The 21,011-nt window shown below is 46.6% G+C and overlaps 1 protein-coding gene across 2 annotated transcripts in view; it reads right to left on the reverse strand.

The window, feature by feature from the left end:
• The window catches only part of DYNC2H1 (dynein cytoplasmic 2 heavy chain 1), a 1,541,159-nt gene that overhangs the window by 881,250 nt on the left and 638,898 nt on the right, over positions 1–21,011 (reverse strand). For both annotated transcript variants that reach the window (XM_069202358.1, XM_069202357.1), the window contains exon 48: positions 20,782–20,912. In XM_069202358.1, coding sequence (XP_069058459.1) covers positions 20,782–20,912 — 131 coding nt within the window. The remainder of the gene's footprint in view (positions 1–20,781; positions 20,913–21,011) is intronic.

The raw sequence follows: 21,011 nt of genomic DNA on the forward strand, positions 1-21,011 counted from the left end.
CCGCGGCGGCGGCGGTGTATTGGCGGTCTTCTGCACGGCGGTAAGCGCCTTTTACCGCCAATGTTGTAATGACCCCCATAGTGTCTGGTGTAGAGACTTCCTTTGCTGCCCCTGGAGGAATGATTAGACAGCTGTCCCGAAAGCGTTCAAGCCACCAGCAGTTCGCCAGTCTGTCCAGAACCTCCACACTCTCACTCGGGAAGAGGAACCCCACATAGCCCCTCTCAAAAAGCCTCCGTCTCCGCCCCCCAGGGGTTTCCCCCAGCTGGCGGCAGACAAGTTTACATACTACTCCTTGAGGGCCTTCCTCCCCCTTCACGGCAATCTCCAGCGGTCCACAACGGGAGACACGACGGACTCCTCCGGATGCCGCGACTCCCCTTGTCCAGCAAGACCATTGTCCACACTCGTCTCCGGAAGGCCCAGCGCAGCCGCCGCCTTCCCTCACTCCACAAAGTGATACGGCTTGATGTTAAGTTCAAAAGCAATGCCAAATGGAAATGTCCATCTGTACCGAATATTTTGAGCTTTCAACTCATCCATGATCAGGCGGAATCGCTGTCGCCAGAGCAGTGTAGCTGGGGCAATGTCCTGGAACAGCGCACATTGAGCACCTTGAAAGGACACCACATCTTGTTGCCTCGCCTTCTGAAGTATGCGCTCTTTAACCTTGAATGAGCTGAATTTCACCAAAATATTGCGGGGTCTCTTATTCTCGGTGGTGGGACGGCTCCCCACCCTATGCACCCTTTCAATCTGTACTTCTGGATGATCGTCGCCCAAGAGATACGAGAAGAGACTCACTACAAACGCATCCAGATCTGGACCCTCACTGCCCTCCTTCAGCCCCTGCACTCTAATGTTGTCTCTTTGAGAACGATTTTCCAAGTCCTCACATTTAGGTATCGATAATTGGAGTTGCATTTTGAGCTGCGAGACCTCCTTCTCCAAACGACTTGTTGTTTTATCTTTTGGACCTGAGTTTCAAGGTCTAACGTGCGGGTCCCCACTGAATCCACGTCTGCTTGAAGAGAGGTCATGCGACTTGTAACGTCTGATTGAAGTGCCTCCAGCGCCGACTTCAAGTCCGCCGTGAGTTCCTCTCACAGTTCTGCCTTAAAGGTGCAGAGGGAGGTCAGAAGATCCTCCTTGGTGAGTGCCATGCCGCCTGACCCCTGCATCTTGGACACCTCAGATCCGGCAGGTGGAAAATAATCAGAAACCCTATTAGATTGTAGCTTCCTCCGAGGCATAAGCTCCCCTCAGACCTCCCTCGCCGTGGTGCTCTTCTTTCCACAATACGTGCCACTCATGCTGCTGCTCACTGGGACATGACTCCCACAGTAAAAATGCCGGTGGACAAAAAAAAAAAAAAGATCCATATGTTGGGACAGGAGAAGCGACCCTCCTACAATGGCTCTCTGTTTAGCCACCTAAGGAAAGTTCCACGAGGCTTGGCACAGGGCGCCATCTTAAGGTCAGGCATCCAGGTTAGGCAGGACCCCAAAAGAGAAAAAGTACGGGCCTCCAGGGGCCTACCCCTCTCCCCCCCCCCCAGACATCCATGCAGGGTGGGGGTGCCCCAACAAGCCAACAATCTCTACTCTGCGTTTCCCGGCCTACACTCCTCGCCGGGGCCACCCGATGCACTCAGCATTGCAGAAGCGGCCGCGCCTCTCCCCACTCGCATGGCCACCTAAAAATAACAAAGGGGCCCTCCTGCTCCCTCTGCCGGATCACCGCTGCCACCTCCTTGCTCCCAAACCTGTGGGGGGCCCTCACCTCACTCGGTGGCTCTCCCCCGAAGTATGGGCCTCCGCGCTTCCGCCTGCGTCCGGCTCCTGGGAAATATGCTGCCCGCGCGGGTGTTGATCGCTTCTAAGCCGCCCCGGCGCGCTCCACTGGCTCCCCCGGGACTCACGGCATCATCCGGGGAGCCACACCAGCTAATGGCTCCCCCAGACACCTGGAAAAGGGGTCTGCAGGTGTGCGGGTGGTCGCGGAGCCTCCGGGCTTCACGACCAGTCGGCCATGATGGCTCAAGAAAATATATTTTTGCTATATAAAAAACATTGGTCTAGAGTTAAGTCTGAGTGTGTGCTTCTTCTATTGTCTGTGTGTGTACAACAAATGCATTGCACTACCCTCTGATAAGCCTAACTGCTCAACCACACTATCACAAAAGAGAGCATTAGTATTATCAACTTTAGCCTCTGTTAAGCCTCTGGGGAACCCCTGGACTCTGTGCACACTATATCTCATTTTGATATAGTATATACAGAGCCAGCTTCCTACAGTGTTCCAAAAATAAAGCTACTTTATTTTAGTGACAATACCAAAAAGTACTAGATTGGCAACTCCTCCAATAGAAGGTAAGTAACACACTAAATATATAAACTAGTTACCGGAAATAGGCATAGAAAGTGATAGAAAACAGTGCAAATACAGTTAGACAATTGTGACCCTAGGGGAAGCCCAAACCATGTACTAAAAAAATGGAATGCGGACACATGACTCCCACCTAGGTAAATGGAATGTGTAGAAGGAAGCAGGGGGTACTAGGAAACCCCAAAGGTAAGAACCACAGTGTCCCCTAGCGACCAGGAGAAAAGGAGTAAGTTAGTAGATTTTCCCCAAACCACCCAAAACGAAGGAAAAGAAGAAAATGCAACACCCAGACAAAACTGCAAGAAGCCACAGTGGATTCCTGAAGAAGGAGATCTGTGGAAGAAGGGGACCAAGTCCAGAAGTCACAGAAGAGTCCAAGAGGATTAGGAGCTACTACCGACCCAGCTGTGGATGCAGGAGTTCATCAATGGGAGTGAAGAAGGTCGGCACTGCAGCTCTGGAGTTGCTGAAGAGTTCCTGAAGGATGCAAATGATGTCCCACGCTGGTAGAAGAATTGCAGTCGGGTTCTGGAACAAGGATTCCACCAACAAGCCTTGGCAAAGGCAAATGTTGCGGCTGGCAGAAAAGAGGAGCTGCTGGGGACCAGCAAGTCCCTGTAGGACTCAACCCAGGAGGGGGAGTCAGAGGAGACCCTCAGCGACAGAGAGCCCACAGGAGCAGAGGCAGCACCCACAGGATGGGGACACAGGAATCGCACAAGAGCCCATGCAGCACGACTGAAGAAGGGTCCCACGCTGCAGGCAAACCACACAGAGGGCTGAGCATCGCAGGAAGGAGTGCTGGAGGCTGGAGCTACATGAAGCCTTAAGATCATGTGGAGTGGATGCAAACAAGCCTTGGCAGCTGCAAGAGATAAGGTGCACAGGTGAACTGTCCTGCGTGGGAAGGCAAGGGCTTACCTTCACAAAAGTTGGACAGCTGGCAGAGAGGACCAAGAGGACTACTCCGGACCACCACCCATGATGCAGGACCTACCCAGCTCAGGATGAGAGGAGATCTATGCAGCTGGTCGTTATTGCAGTAGGTGCCTGTGGATGCAGGGGAGTGATTCCTTCACTCCAAGGGAGATTCCTTCTTCCTTCTCATGCAGACTGAAGACTTGCCGCCCCCAGAGGATACAGAGCCGGAGAAATGTTGCAGAAGATGGAAGAAGCTGTGGAAACAATGTTGTAAGAAGAGTCTTCTTGGTGGGTGCAGATTGTTGGTCCCTGGAGGGTCCAGTCGCGGTTCCAGTTGCTAGAAGTCGAAGTAAGGTTGCAGAGAAGCCCTGCTGGATTCTTGCAAGCCGAATCTGAGGACCCACCCAAGAGACACTCTAAATAGCCCTGAAAGGGGGATTGGTCACATAGACAGGTGAGCACATATCAGGAGGGGGCTCTGACATCACATGCCTGGTCTGGCCACTCAGATGCTCCCAGAGGTCCCTGCCAACCTTAGATTTAAGATGGCAGAACCCAGGGACCCTCTGGAGGAGCTCTGAGCACCACCCCTGGGGTGGTGATGGTCAGGGGAGTGGTCACTCCCCTTTCCATGTCCAGTTTTGCGCCAGAGCAGGGACTGGTGGTCCCTGAACTGGTGGAGACTGATTTATGCACGGAGGGCACCAAATGTGCCCTTCAAGCATACCAGGGGCTTGGGGAGGCTACCCCTCCCAAGCCATATAGCACCTATTTCCAAATTGAGAGGGTGTTACCCCCCCCCCCAAAGGAAATCCTTTGTTCTGCCTTCCTGAGCTTAAGCTGTTCAAGCAGCAGGAGGGCAGAAACCTGTCTGAGGGGTGGCAGCAGCTTGGGCTGCCTGGAAACCCCTGGAAGACTGGTAGGAGCAATGCTGAGGGTCCTCTAAGGAGCCCCAGAGTGCATGTAATAATACTTCCAATATTGGCAACAGTATTGGGGGTATGATTCCGACATGTTTGATACCAAACATGGCTAGGTTCGGAGTTACCATTATGTAGCTGGACATAGATAGTGACCTATGTCCAGTAGACACATAAAATGGCGTCCCCGCACTCACGAAGTACATGAAAATGGACCTGGAGTTCGTAGGGGCACATCTGCTAATGCAGGGGTGCACTCACACACGGGTACTTGCACCCTGCCCTCTGGATTAGGAGGGCCTACCATAGGGGTGACTTGCAGTGACCTGTAATAAAAAGGGCGCATGCACCCTTTCAGATAGGCAGCAGTAACAGGCGTACAGAACACTTTGCACGGGCTCCCCATGGGTGGCATAACACATGCTGCAGTCCAGGGGGATCCCCTGGTACCACAATGCCCTGGGTACCTAGGTACCATATACTAGGGACTCACATTGGGGTACCAGTGTGCCAAATGTGGGGTGTAAAAACCAAGTTAGAAGGGAGAGAGCATGATCACTGGGGTCCTGGTTAGCAGGATCCCAGTGAGCACAGTCAAAAAACACTGACAACAGGCAGAAAATGGGGGTAACCATGCCAAGAAAGAGGGTACTTTCCTACACTTTGTGAGAAAGGGCCTCTTTTTGACATGGTTAGCCCTCCACTTTTTGCCTGGTATTTGATTTGGTTTCAAAGTTGTTAGTGCCCAGGTCCCCTGCTAACCAGGTTTTCTGGGTCAGAGCTCTTTCCCAAAACTGTTGTGATGCTTTGGCACAACTGGCAATAACTTGAGCTGCCACTAGAAGTCTCTAGTAAATTGTACTTGGGTAACCAGGGCATGGGGTACTAAGGGTAGGCCCCTGAGGGAAGCAGCACAGATTGTGCCACGCTCAGGGACCATGCATCCAAGTGTACACTACTATCATTGCAAGCTGAGTGTCCTAGTGCAATCCTACAATGCACAATCAACATGGCACACTGTCTGTGTGATCTATCCACTACACATTGCATGTAATATAGATAAGCTACCCCTCTGGCAGACCTTCCAGCCTTAAGGCAGGATGCACTATACTGCATGTGTGGGCAGAGCTGCTCCTATTGTGTCCTTGTCAAACCTGGGACATAGTAAGTGACCAGAGCACCCATTTTAAACGCAGGTGGTGGACAGTGGTCAGTACAAGGTTCACAGCTACATGATGGCCACTCTGAATCCTGGGTTGTTTTGTATCAAACAACTCAGAACAATAAATCCAAACTGGTACTCGTATTGGATTTATTGCAACATGTACCCAGGGGCCACCTTAGAGGTGCCCCCTGCAAAAGCTAACTAACCCTGGCATGGTTTCTGGCCAGTCACAACCAACCTGCCACCATCAGATAAGATTCTGGAACCCTGGGGTGACAGCCCTTGCTCTCTGGTTTCAGAAAAACAAAGCCCTTCCTGGGCAGAGGTGTTAAACCTCCTCCCCCAGGAATGTGCACTGCCCTGCCAGCGAGCTTCAAAGGGCTTTCTGCCTTTGAAACTCGACCCCCAGCCCTGCTGCTAGCAGCAGATGGCCGCCCTCATTGCAAACCCCCATTTTTGGAGGAAGCCACTGCATGAAAATGCACAAAGGACAGGACGAGTGGCCACCCCTAAGGTGTTGTATGCGAGGTGACCACTCCATTTAATTTTCCTCCATCATCATTCTAGGACAATAGCCAATCAGGGATAGGGAAGTGACCACTGCCCACAGGAAGTGGTCACATAGTGGGTGTAGCCACCATAAGGAAGATCACCCATTGGTCACTTCTAAGGACTCCCTAAATGCCCACTAACAGCAGTAGACCCACAGATCAGATTCCAAGGACACAAGAAGGCCAGCAACAACAAAGACCCAAGGCTCGAGAACTGCATTCCTGCTGCCCAAAGAAAAAGGAGCCAAACCCTGCCTGCTGCACCCAGAACTCACCAATCACTGCTGAGGGGGTTGCATGGACATTGGATGGACTCTACAAAACCCCAGAGGACACCCATCCTTTTGAAAATCACCAAAGATCTCCCTCCAGAGTGAAGGCATCACTTCCTGCAACAAAGAAGCAAAAGACTAGTGAAGTTGTTTACTCGCCGGCATCCGTGTTCTTCTGTATATTTTAGCAGAGATAATCATCGTCGATGATAGTGGCGACAAAGTAATAATCACTAGGAACACCGATGTGGTGATGGTCGACGTGGTTGTCATAGTCGTTATCGTAGATGCAGTCGTCGATAAGTGTGTCGGCGGTCCTCTTGTCGAGGAGGTTATTTAAACCGATTCCAGTGGGAGTTTCTTCATCTTAGTCATCGATGGTAAGGACTGTGAAGCATTTTTTGAAGGTGCTTTTCTCATAGATGGAGCAGTAGGCTGGGACTGAACCTTTTCTAAAGCCTTTTGCTGTTTTTTTCAGATGATGGTAGATCTTCACGGCTATTTTCGTGCCCAGTTAATGTATGTTTAGATTTTTTAAGAACCTTTTCAGAAGGTTCTGAGGCCAGTTTCTCCTTGGATTTAGGCTTTTTAAGGGAGTGAGAGGCCTCTGAAGAGGCATCACTCTCATCAGAAGGGGCACTCTTTTGCTTTTTGTTTTTGCAGCCATAGTAAGAGTCTGCCTTCTCTATCCTTAGGAGTTTTGTGCGTAAAGGTGCAGCAGATTTGACAATCTCTCACCTTGTGTTCCGGACGGTGGCAGCACACTTCTTGTGTTGGTCATCAATATGAAGTCTTTTCTTCCCATAGGTGTCACAGGTTCTGAAAAGTCCTTTCTTGATTGGCTGGTTGGGATAAAATGTCCAGTCTAAATCTGTAGATTCTGAAAAGTAATCTGGTCAGTTCATTGAGAAAGAGTAGAGTTTGAGCAGTGCTCAGAAAGACTCCCTTCAAACAACGTGCAGTTGAAAATCTGCGGGAATCCGCCTCTGTTGGGAGTGTTCAAGAGGGTGCTGCCACCAGACTGGTTCTAGTTTAAGTTTGGTTCTTTAAAAAAATCTATGAAAGATCCAATACTGGACAACAGGTTGCTCACCAACGGTAACGCATTATCTGGTAGAGGTAGGATCTAGCCACCAATTCCTTACTTTAGAATTTTCCCCAGGCGTGAGCCTGGATCCGGAAACCTTTTTTCCATACCATGTCTGCGCATCGAAAGAGGGCGTTGTGCGACTTAAGTTTCCACAACGTCCACCAGATGTGAAGTCAGCAGAGTCCATTTAACCCTCTTGCCAATGCACCTATGTCAGTTTCTTCTGTGACTATTTGCTGCTTTCAAAATGTGGCCCCACATATAGAAACTGCCTATTGAAACAGTGTGCTAGCACAAAAGACACCCCTGTGTCGAATAATCACAGAATTCTTAATTCGAGGTGTTGATTTCCATAACAAAATCTTCTCAGACCAAAGAAGACTCCGTTTACAGAGCTGGGAGGATGGGAGGGTTGTTAAGGAATCTGCAGCTAGATCCTGTCTCCACCTAATAATGCATTACCAAAGGTAAGAAACTTCTTCATCTGATAGAGACATCTAGCCTCAGATTCCTTACTTTAGAATCATATAGCAAAGTCATAGTAACCCGGAGGAGGGAATGCAAACTGAAACTTCCCAAAAAAGTCTCTAAGTATCATAAAACTGGTCTAGAACAAGAGAAAAAGACCGGACATTCATAATAATTAAAGTGAGTAATATGCTCTAGGACATCAAAATCTGCGGAAAGAACCACAGATAAGTAAAACCAGAAGACATGAAAAACATGGGAATACGCTCATCCATGTTATTATGTTAAATGTGTGTCAGAAGTGACCCAACAGCACTGAAAGTCTCTAACCAGACAAAAACTGGTCTAGTACATGAGAAATAGACCATGCATTCATAGAAATATCCATGAGGAAAGACATCCTTGTTAGTAAACGAACTGTGAAAAGAACCACAGTAATAAAAATGTTAATAGCATGGAGATGGCATCACCCTTGATCAGTACCATTAAAAATATGTTCTTAGAACAAAACCGGTATAGGATAGCTAAAAAAAAAAAAAAAAACAGGGCATTCATAAGAATGTAGGTGAGCCCTAACATGTTTCATACCGTAAAACATGTGGAAGGAACCACGTATAAGGAGTCATAAACATTCAAAAACATGTAATAAAGAAAATCCATGTTAAAATGACTAATCGGTATTAGAGGCAAACTAACAAAATGAATAACAAGCTACTTGATCCCCTAATGGGATGTGAACCCATGCACAAAAACCCCATCAATACTGTAGAAAGGACCACAACAATGACATCATGAAGACAAAGTAAACATGGTTAAGAAACACTTCCCATGATGGTAGGACATTATTACAAAATGAGTAGTGAAGATAATCAAGTTGTTCCTACGTGTACGCCGAAACTGCATGTTCTACCTGTTGGAACACAGAGCACCATAACATGCCATTGAGCAATACCCCTTACCATGTAAAGGTATATACTAACCGGACCTACACAATAAGACACATATATAATGTTTATCTCTTGCAGAGAAAACATACAATAGCCCTCTTTAAAAAGAAGTTGAAGACAACACTAGCAATCATTTGACATATAACTATACTTTTCCCCAGGAAAAGTAGCTATAGCTAGAGATGATAAAAACATCTTTGAGATATTCTCAATATATACACCTACTGACATGAAGTACAACAAACAAAACAAACAAATGCCTATGTAGTAACCAACAAAGTGTGCGTGTGTGTGTGTGTGTGTATATATATATATACACACACACACACACACACAGGCTGAATAAAACAGCAAGTATGAAAAAGGGACCTTGGTAGTGTGGCGGAAACCAAGTTAAGTATATGACTCTCATAATGATTAAGACACCACCTAGAGATGAACTAGAAAAGATGTCAATGATGCAAAAAAGATAAGTTTTCAAGATTTGAAAATAAAAATAATCTGTCCATTTTTGCATATTCTGTGTTATGACAAAACATCTCAAAGTGTGAATCCATCCTACAATAACTAGAGTCAGGTAAACAATGAAAACAGTTGTACCTAGATGAGGTATTAACATAAAACCTCCTCAAGCACAACATATATAAATATCTTCATATAGAAGATTAAATACTTCTGAAGAGGGTAAAACCTTCCGAAAAGAAGGAAGTCTTGAATGCAAATGCAAAAGCGCAGAACAACTGCATGGTATTCATGCATGTGGTCAATAGTCACCCCATCCCTGGAAAGGGAGGGAGACGCAGGGTAGACTTCTAACTAATTTCCTCAACCGAGGAATGGTGGGAGGTCGTATGCGGTGCAGTTGGCAACTTTTGTGACTTTGACCGCTTGCGTCAAGACTTATCTCTTGACGTTGATGGAGGATGGCGTCCACGAGTACAACTCCTTGAATGGGCCTATGAACGGACGTCAGTCCGAGAAGGAGATCTTGGTCGACGGGAACACCAGGGCGGGTCTGACATCCGCATTACTGGAGGCTTCATTTGACGTTCCTGCAGAGCCTTCGGCCGAAGTTGACAACAGGAGTCACACTCTTTGGCATCATGGTCATCGCCCAGGCACCACATACAAATCCAGTAAGGGTCTGTAACGAACATTTGTCATCCAGAGGACCCACAGGGTTTGAACCCCCAAAAACATGGAAAAAACACACTGTTCCAGATGATGAAACGTCGAGCTGGGCCGCAAACAGTCTGACTAACCATTAAGAGATCCACGTTGCAAGCATGGAAAAGAAGGAACTGATGGTGCGTCAGGGGGTTACATGGACTACGCTGACATCACATTCAGTGGATGACGTTGATACAGAGTTGTGCGACACACTCTTCCAACACGAAGACGTGCTATGGGAAAAAGTTTCCGGATCCAGGCATGCGCATGGGGAACATTCTAAAAGTAAGGAATCTGCGGCTAGATGTCTCCATCAGATCTTACTGATGTTTAAAAAAAAGTGATCCAAGGAGACCCCAGAAAGTAGGGGTGATTTTGAAACATTGTAAATAACAAGGAAAAGAGAACACTGAGCAATTTTAAAATGTAGTATGAGGTTTCTGCCACCTTCAGGCCTACTGTGTGATGTACCCATGTCCACCTCTTTCAAACATGCCTATTCTCCAAATTATATAATTAGTGAAGATGGAGTTTGCGGGACATGACTGTGGTGTGGAATGCCAATTGAAGGTCAATCCTGGACCTTCAAATCACTTTAAACTACTTGGAAAACTTAAGAAGGCCCGACCTTTGCAGGTGGAACTTTTTTAATTAGTTATGAAACGAATGTTTATCTAAAATAAAGTTTTACAAAGGAATAAAAACAGCTACAATATCAAATGCCCATCTTTCTTTATACACATTTCTGAGGAGGGACGGTCATGTATTAGTAGGCCAGCGCAAACGTATTCAACTGCCACTCTGTACAGCAGGAGTTTTAATATTCAACAGAGCCTTATCCCAAACGCCATGCTCCCATTAGAGCCCAAAGCCTGATATCCTCTCCTTGTCAGCTACACTTGTTTGTATTTTTGGACCTTCTTGGTGGAACAGCAAGAATACTGATATTAAGAGGATCAATAACCTACTGACTCAGCCTCAGGAGTAAGATTCCTGACTTGGGTAAACACTCTCAGGAAGGCCTCCTTGAATAATCAAGATGATCATGAGAGGAAGGAAGGGAAACTACTAATAGCAGCCAATTTTATTCAGATAGGTTTGAAGGAGTGGCAGCTTTTTATGGCATACTTCAGAAACAACTAACAAATGACTTACCTTTGGTAATGCATTATCTGGTAGAGACTATCTAGCTGCAGATTCCTTACCTTTGAATTTCAGCTTGGGATCTGTATTTTTTTGCTGAGCAGTGCCCTTTGCATGCCGTCGGGTGGCGTTGTTCAGATCCGCATGCGTTGTTCGGCTCTGCATGGCATCGTCAGCGTCATTAGAGCAGCCTGTAATGTCACGGTCGCCTATAAAGGCACCACCCTGGCGCACGTACGTCAGTTCTTTTGCCCATGAACTTCCACGCCAGAAGAGGAGTCATGGATAGAACCAACAGTTCGACTGGAAAACTAGGGCCCGAAAAGGGATAAACCATAACCCTACTAGACATATCTGCAGAGCAGGGAGGCATTGGTCAGTGTAGGGAATCTGCAGCTAGATAGAGTCTCTACTAGATAATGCATTACCCAAGGTAAGTAACTTGTTCATCTGATAGAGACTTCTAGCTGCAGATTCCTTACCTTTGAATAGATAGCCAAGCCATAAGCTCCTGGCGATGGGCTGAGGATACTTCTACTTACACTAAAAAGTTCTGTAGGACTAAATGGGCAAAGTCACCATCTCTCCATACCTGATTGTCCAGGCAGTAATGTTTTGCAAACGTGTGTAAGGATGCCCACGTTGCTGTCTGACAGATATCCAGGACTCGAACGTCCCGAGCTAGTGCAGTAGTAGCTGCTTTCCCCCAGGTAGAATAAGCCCACAGGAGGCTGCTTCCTGGCCAATGCGTAGCAGATCTTTATGCAGAGAACAACTCAGCACAAAATGGTTTGCTTCTGCACTGCCCGACCCTTCTTTGCTTCCACGTACTCAACAAAGAGGTGGTCATCCACCGGTAACTCTTGTGTGGTCAAGGTAGAACAACGACGCAATTTTTAGGTCCAGCCGGTGGAGTCGCTCCTCTTCTTTGGAGGGATGCAGTGGAGTAAAGAATGTGGGCAGGGTGATATTCTGACCCAGATGGAATGGGCTCACCACCTTAGGGAGGAAAGAGGCATGTGTTCTGAGAACCACCTTGACTGGAAACATAGTGAGATATAGAGGCTTGGATGAAAGAGCCTGCATCTCACATACCCTCCTGGCAGGTGTTATTGCCACTAAGAAGTCTGTTTTGGTGGTGAGCATCCGGAAGAAGACAGTTGTGTAAGGTCTCAAAAGGAGCTTGCAAAATAAATGTGAGGACCAGATTTAGGTCCAATTGGGGCATAACAAAGGGCACAGGGGGAAACATATGTACAAGCCCTTTAAGAAATCTATGTACAATGGGAGATTTGAAAAGTAAAGGCTGATCAGGTAGCCGACGAAATGCCATGAGGCAGAAAGATAGCCCGTGAGAGTACCCAAAGCAAATCCCTGCTGGGCAAGGGATAGTATAAAGAGAAGGATATCAGAAAGAGAAGCAGAAAGAGGATCAATATACCTTTCTGTACAATAATATACAAAGCATTTCCAATGGCAGGCATATACCGTTTTAGTGGAGGGACGTCTGGCTGCTAAAATAAGTTTACAAAATACGGAAGGAAGGTCAAAAGCCATCAACTGTTGCCGCTCAATCTTCACGCATGTAGATGCAGAGTTGATAGGTTCGGGTGGAGAACCTTCCCCTGATGCTGTGACAGAAGATCCTCCTGAAGGGGCAACCAGATTGGAGGACTGATGCTTATTTTCAGAAGCTCAGGATACCAAACTCTGCTTGCCCAATCCGGAGCCACTAGGATTACTTGGGCCCGGTCATTCTTGATCTTCTTGAGAACTCTGGGCAGAAGTGGTATGGGCAGAAAAGCGTACAAGAGACCTGAATTCCACTCGCACCGAAAAGCATCACAGAGCGACTGCTGCCTTGGAAACTCCAACGCGCAATACTGCTGACAATGTGCGTTGTTGGAAGCTGGCCAGGTGTATGGTGAGTACCCAAGGTACTTAACCTTATACCAGGTCCAGGTATCCTCTCTTAGTGAAGTGTAGGCAGTGTCTAGAAGCCAGGCTCTCTAGAGATAGCTGTGGATGAGAAGCCAAGGCTCATCTAGGAGACATGCAAAGCTCATGCAATACCACTGTAGTCACACAGCACTTACATACATAAAAGAAAACACTCAGTTGTACAAAAATAAAGGTACTTTATTTTTGGAATAAAAAAAAACACAAAATACTAGAAGGGCAACTCTCCAATAGGAGGTAAGTAATACACTAAATATATACACTAGCAATCGGAAATAGGCATTGAAAAGGTTCGAAAAGAGTGCAAATAGCAAAAACCAATAGTGACCCTAGGGGAGCACAAACCATATACTAAAAAAAATGGAATGCGAATACGGTATCCCCACCTAGGTAAGTAAAATGTGTAGAGGGGACCTGGGAGTACTAGAAAACCACAGACGTAAGAAACACAGTACTGCCAAGCGACCAGGAAAGCAGGAGTAAATCACTGGATTTTACCCCAAACCATGCAAGAGGAAGAAAAGAGAAGAAATGCAAGACCCAGAAGAGACTGGTGGATTCCGGTAAAGGAAGACCTGTGGCAAGAGGGTACCAAGTCCAGAAAGAACAACAGAGTCCAGTTGGGGCAGGAGCCCCAACCCACCACACTGAAGATGCAGGAGTTGGTCACCCCTTAAGACGGAGTCGAGTTCCAGGAGGATGCAGGTCATAGCCCACGCTGGGTAAATTTCAGACTAAGTTGTGTGTCTGGATTCCACCAACAAGCCTTGGCAAAGGCAAGCTTTGCGGTTGGAGAAAAGTGGACCTGCCGGGGACCAGCAAGGTGCAGGAAGACTCAACCCAGGAGGGGGGAGTCACGTTGGGCCCTCAGCGACGAAGGGAGCCCACAGAAGCCCAGGCAGCACCCACAGGAGGCTGACAGGACGAGGACACACAAGGTGCAGGAAGGAGCCCTCGCAGCACTACAAAAGAGGGTTATACGCCTCAGGAGAACCACACAAAGGGCTGTTCTTCCCAGGAAGGAGTGCTCGGGCTGGAGCTGCACGTCGCCTGAAGATCCCTTGGAGGACATGCAAACAATCCTTGGCACCTGCAAGAGACACAGTGTACGGGGGGGACCACTCCAGACCACTTACCGTGATGCAGCATACACGCAGATCAGCAGGAAAGGGGATCCACGCAGCCGGTCATCATTGCTGTAGGTGCCTGCTGATGCAGGGGAGTGACTCCTTTACTCCAAGGGAGATTCCTTCTTCCTTCTTGTGCAGGCTGAACAGTTGCTGTCTTCTGAGGATGCATGGCCGGGGAAATGTTCCAGAGCTGGCAGGAGTCGTGGATACAATGTTGCAGAAGAGTCTTCCTCGAGGATCTGCAGCTTTGTAGGTTCCTGGAAGGTCCAGTCACGGTTCCAGTAGCCAGAAGTCAAAGTTAAGGTTGCAGAGGAGTCCTGTTGGGATCTTGCAAGCCGAATCTGAGGACCCACCCAGGCGAGAGACCCTAAATAGCCCTGAAAGGGGATTGGTCACCTAACCAATAGGTAAGCAACTATCAGGAGTGGGCTCTGACGTCACATGCCTGGCCTGCAGAGGCCCCCAGAATTCCCTGCCAACCCTGGAAACAAGATGGCAGAACCCTGGGACCGTCTGGAGGAGCTCTGGGCACCACCCATGGGGTGGTGATGGTCAGGGGAGTGGTCACTCCCATTTCCATTGTCCAGTTTCATGCCAGAGCAGGGACTGGGGGTCCCTGAACCAGTGTGTACTAGTTTATGCATGGAGGGCACCAAATGTGCCCTTCAAACAAACCAGTGGCTCGGGAAGCTACCCATCCCAAGCCAGTTACAACTAGTTCCAATGGGAGAGGGTGTTACCTTTGTTCTGCCTTCTAGGCTTGATCAGATCAAGCAGCAGGAGGGCAGAAACCTGTCTGAGGGGGCAGCAGCGTGGCTGCCCGAAAACCCTGTAAGACTGGTGGTAACAATGCTGGGGGACCTCTAAGGTGCCCCCAGAGTGCACAGAATCATACTTTCAGTACTTGCAACAATATTGGGGTATGATTCTGACATGTGTGATACCAAACATGCCCATGTTCGGACTTACCATTATGTAGCTGGACATAGGTAGTGACCTATGTCCAGTACATGCATAAAATGGTGTCCCCGCACTCACGAAGTCCAGGAAAAAGGATCTGGAGTTTGTGGGGCACCTCTGCTAGTGCAGGGGTGCCCTCACACACAGGTACTTGCACCCTTCCCTCTGGGCTAGGAGGGCCTGCCAGAGGGGTGATTTACAGTGACCTGGTGCAGTGACCTCGTAGTGAACGGGTGCATGCACCCTTTCACTCAGGCTGCAATGGCAGGCCTGCAGAACACTCTGCATGGGCTCCCTATGGGTGGAATAATACATGCTGCAGCCCATAGGGATCCCCTGGTACCCCAATCCCCTGGGTACCAGTGTACCATATACTAGGGACTTACATGGGGGTACCAGTATGCCAAATGTAGGGTGAAAAAGGTTCTAGCAACCAAATTTAAAAGGAGAGAGCATAATCACTGGAGTCCTGGTTAGCAGGATCCCAGTGAACACTGTCAAACACACTGACAAACAGGCCAAAAAGAGGGGGTAACCATGCTAGAAAGAGGCTACTTTCCTACACGCGTTCTCTGCGGAGGCGAACAGATCTAACCAAGGCTCTCCCCACTGCTGAAAGAGTCCTTGCACCACCTCTGGATGGAGATACCATTTGTGATCCGCTAGGCTGAGTTCGTCCGCCCTAGTGGTGAGAGAACCTGCCAGGTGTTGAACCACCAGGGTTTTGTCCTGCTATTCCAGCCATGTCCAGAGACGCAGAGCCTCTTGACAAAGGGTCCACGACCCCACACCACCCTGCTTGTTGCAGTACCATATTGCAGTGGTGTTGTCAGTGAACACGTGCACTATCTTCCCATTACAACAGGAAGAGATGTTTTTTAAGCCAGTCGGATCGCCCGGAGCTCAAGTAAGTTGATATGGAGACGGATTCTGCCGGAGACCAGAGGCCTCTGATCTCCGCCTCTCCCAGATGGCCGCCCCATTCCAGAAGTGACGCATCTGTCACTCCTGTTTTCAAATGCTGCTGGTATTAGAGGTAGTCCCTAATTGAAACTACTGATACTAAATGTTGCTCATAATAGAAGATACATAGTCTATCATGAAAGGCTGCCCAAATGACTGTCACCAGTTGAAGCGGGTAGTCCCTAATTGAAGATACTGATACTAAAGGTTGCTCATAATAGAAGAAACATAGTCTATCATGAAAGGCTGCCCAAATAATTGTCACCAGTTGAAGCTGACAACAGTGCCTCTTTCATGGGTATTTTGTAAGTCTCTTTGTGCACACTTCTCTACAGCCTCCAGGTTATGCTATTGTTTCATTATCGTTAGAAGCCTTGGGACCATCTTGGAATGAGAAAGAAAAGCGATTTCGACAAGACATCAGTGGTAGATGGCATGAGTATTATCTGAAGGTAAATACAGAAGACATGTTTAAAACTAGCACAAAATACTACCTATAGCAGAAAGTAAATATGTGAAGATCTAAAAATGTATTTAAGTTGATTCTCAGATCATGGAATGTTTGGAATGGTAATCTCACACAAGCATTAGCAAAATTAATAAATTGGGCGTTTGAAAAAAGTATTAGGCAACATTTTCTGTTTGTTGCTAATGCAGAAAAGCATCCCAGCAAAAAGAAAGAAATGCCTACCCATCCAGTCAATTATTAGTCCTGTGCTTTCTTTTTTCTTGCCACTTACACATGTGTTTGGTAGTTTTCATAAGGAGACTTGTAATTTGGCCCTCATGGAGGCCCATAGCACCTGAGAGTGGGGCGTTTAAGGGGACGAAACAGGTTCAAGTATTAGAAGTCTTGGAATATTCACCTTTATTTTTATCTTATTTTTAACAGCCTTAGCACCTCTTTGTGAGGTTTATCCTCCACATTCTAAGTTTTGACCTAACCACACCTGTCCATGATGGACTCCCAGAACTCAACACATTATAAGTGCTCCCCTGAACCATAGGGTAGCATCCCATGCCAAGGACCACTTGTTAGGTGAAGGCTACTATCCTCAAATAAAAGGATTCTAATTTCAACATTTATTTCAACAACACCACCACTGGTGTTTCTCGACTTAGAGCCACTGGATACCCATGGTACTCATATACTGAATAAGGCAATGGAGGGCCTTCTCCATTGCGCTGCGAAAGAGAAATGCAAAGCATTTCTCTTTCGATCACGTGGAGGAGGCCAGAGAGGCTTCAAAGGGAAGGAAAGGAATTTCCTTCCCTTTGAAGTCTCTCTGAGCGTTTCAAAAGCCGGATTGCAAGCAATTTGGCTTTTGAAACGCCCAGTACACACCAGGGATTTTTTTTTTATTATTAGAAATTGGCATAAGGGAGCGACCCCTTGGGCAAGGGTCGCTCCCAGGGGGGGGCAATCTATTTTAGGCCATTTCTGCCCCCCCCTGGGGGCAGATTGGCCTATTGTTATTAGGGCGATCTGCCCCCAGGGGGGGGCAGAAACATCTAGGCTCCAGGGCAAAAAAATAAAATGAGTTTTTTGTTGTTGTTGTTTTTTTAGAGATGGGGAGCGACCCATTAGGCAAGGGTCGCTCCCCTGGGGGGGCAAATTGTGTTTAGACCATTTCTTCCCCCCTTGGGGGCAGAAACCTCTAGGCGCCAGGGCAGATTTTTTCTGTGTGTTTTTTTTTTGTTTGTTTGTTTTTTTAGAGATTGGGAGCGACCCATTAGGCAAGGGTCGCTCCCCTGGGGGGCAAATTGTATTTAGACCATTTCTGCCCCCCTTGGGGGCAGATCGGACGATTGTAGGTCAATCTGTCCCCAAGGGTGGCAGAAACCACTAGGCACCTGGGATTTTTTTTTTGCGCCAATGTCACGCAAGGGGAGCGATCCCGTAGGCAAGGGTCGCTCCCGGGGGGGGCATATTTATTTTAGGCCATTTCTGACCCCCCGGGGCCGGCTGAGCTAGAGGCCAAAATCCACAGGTAGGCACTTTGTAAAAAACACCTCTGTTTTCTGTGAAAAAATGTCCACGTTGTGTTTTGGGCCATTTCATATCGCGGGCGCTAGGCCTACCCACATAAGTGAGGTATCATTTTTATCAGGAGACTTGGGGGAAAGCTGGGTGGAAGGAAATTTGTGGCTCCTCTCAGATTCCAGAACTTTCTGTCACCGAAATGTGAGGAAAACGTGTTTTTTAAGCCAAATTTTGAGGTTTGCAAAGGATTCTGGGTAACAGAACCTGGTCAGAGCCCCACAAGTCACCCCATCTTGGATTCCCCTAGGTCTCTAGTTTTCAAAAATGCACAGGTTTGGTAGATTTCCCTAGGTGCCGGCTGAGCTAGAGGCCAAAATCTACAGGTAGGCACTTTTCAAAAAACACCTCTGTTTTCTGTCAAAAAGTGTGATGTGTCCAGGTTGTGTTTTGGGGCATTTCCTGTCGCGGGCGCTAGGCCTACCCACACAAGTGAGGTATAATTTTTATCGGGAGACTTGGGGGAACGCTGGGTGGAAGGAAATTTGTGGCTCCTCTCAGATTCCAGAACTTTCTGTCACCGAAATGTGAGGAAAACGTGTTTTTTTAGCCACATTTTGAGGTTTGCAAAGGATTCTGGGTAACAGAACCTGGACAGAGCCCCACAAGTCAACCCATCTTTGATTCCCCTAGGTCTCTAGTTTTAAAAAATGCACAGGTTTGGTAGGTTTCCCTAAGTGCCGGCTGAGCTAGAGGCCAAAATCTACAGGTAGGCACTTTGCAAAAAACACCTCTGTTTTCTGTAAAAAAATGTGATGTGTCCACGTTGTGTTTTGGGGCATTTCCTGTCGCGGGCGCTAGGTCTACCCACACAAGTGAGGTATCATTTTTATCGGGAGACATGGGGGAACATAGAATAGCAAATTATTGCCCCTTGTCTTTCTCTACATTTTTTCCTTCCAAATATAAGAGAGTGTGTAAAAAAGACGTCTATTTGAGAAATGCCCTGTAATTCACATGCTAGTATGGGCACCCCAAAGTTCAGAGATGTGCAAATAACCACTGCTCCTCAACACCTTATCTTGTGCCCATTTTGGAAATACAAAGGTTTTCTTGATAGCTATTTTTCACTCTTTATATTTCAGCAAATGAATTGCTGTATACCCGGTATAGAATGAAAACCCACTGCAGGGTGCAGCTCATTTATTGGCTCTGGGTACCTAGGGTTCTTGATGAACCTACAAGCCCTATATATCCCTGCAACCAGAAGAGTCCAGCAGACTTAACGGTATATTGCTTTAAAAAATATGACATTGCAGGAAAAAGTTACAGAGTAAAACGTAGAGAAAAATTGCAGTTTTTTTCACCTCAATTTCAATATTATTTTTTTTCAGTTGTTATTTTCTGTAGGAAACCCTTGTAGGATCTACACAAATTATCCGTGGCTTAATTCAGAATTTTGTCTACTTTTCAGAAATGTTTAGGTTTCTGGGATCCAGCATTGGTTTCACGCCCATTTCTGTCAATGACTGGAAGGAGGCTGAAAGCACCAAAAATCGTAAAAATGGGGTATGTCCCAGTAAAATGCCAAATTTGTGTTGAAAAATTAGGTTGTCTGATTCAAGTCTGCCTGTTCCTGAAAGCTGTGAAGCTGGTGATTTTAGCACCGCAAACCCTTTATTGATGCCATTTTCAGGGAAAAAACCACAAGCCGTCTTCTGCAGCCACTTTTTCCCATTTGTTTGAAAAAAACTAAATTTTCACTGTATTTTGGCTAATTTCTTGGCCTCCTTCAGGGGAACCCACAAAGTCTGGGTACCTCTAGAATCCCTAGGATGTTGGGAAAAAAGGACGCAAATTTGGCTTGGCTAGCTTATGTGGACAAAAAGTTATGAGGGCCTAAGCGCGAACTGCCCCAAATAGCCAAAAAAAGGCCTGGCACAGGAGGGGGGGAAAAAGGCCTGGCAGCGAAGGGGTTAAGCAATGGGCTGAACAAAAGCACACACAAGTATTGGTAATGGCCATAACAGTCCCCAAAAAGAGACAGCAACAGGTTATTTGTAGGTAAGATGTAAAATTGAAATGCAGATAAAATAGGAAGCTTGGTCTTTTGATAGCATCAGTCTTTTAGGATACTCACGTCAGAGGCTGCAACTTATAAACTGTAGGAGTGTTTACACAAAAAATGAAAATAAATGTTTGACAGCCCATAGGTTAATGTTAATATTACAGCTGTGAGGGTCATGGAATTAGTTCTCAAAATCACTTTCCTTTGACTGAATGGCAAATTCAATAAATGCCAGATATCTTCGGCATCGATGAATAGTTACATGAACTTTTTTTAATAAAATGTTCAATTTTTGACATTTTATCCAAAAAACATACCTTTTATGCACATTAAGATAAGATGCATTAATCTTCAACTGTTTGTTCAGGCATATAAATACAATTGATTAGTCAGAATGCTTTAGGTTTTCATGGGTGCACAGGTTAATTTCTGAATATTATAATGTCAGAAAAACTGCTGAAGCACCAGTAGTGATAGCCTTATCAAGATCTTGGCGTATGCCTATTCACAAAACAATTCCTACAAAATATTTCATTATAAGCCAACATTTAGCATTTCAAATACCTTTGTTAAAGAGTGTTTAAATAACTTCTATATATTCATTTTATTACACTTGTTTCCATAAATGTAGCTATAATCAACACTGCTTTTCAGTTTGCCAGGAAATCCAACTTTCTTTTCATACCTTCTTAATAACATCCTTCAAGTCAGCAGAGCTCAGTTTTCCAAGCGGTCTCCCGTGTGGAGGCAATGACTGTCCAGGAGCCAATAATGCACCAGTCTCATGAAGAGCTCCCCATGTTACATAAAATAAATCTGTGAAGACCGTGAGTAAAGTGAATTAGCATTTTCGTAAAATATAAATTTGTGGAAATACTTTTAATGGTAAATATTATATTGTAAGGTGCTAAAGGG

This window comes from Pleurodeles waltl, chromosome 8, assembly GCF_031143425.1.
Source record: "Pleurodeles waltl isolate 20211129_DDA chromosome 8, aPleWal1.hap1.20221129, whole genome shotgun sequence".
Lineage (NCBI taxonomy): Eukaryota > Metazoa > Chordata > Amphibia > Caudata > Salamandridae > Pleurodeles > Pleurodeles waltl.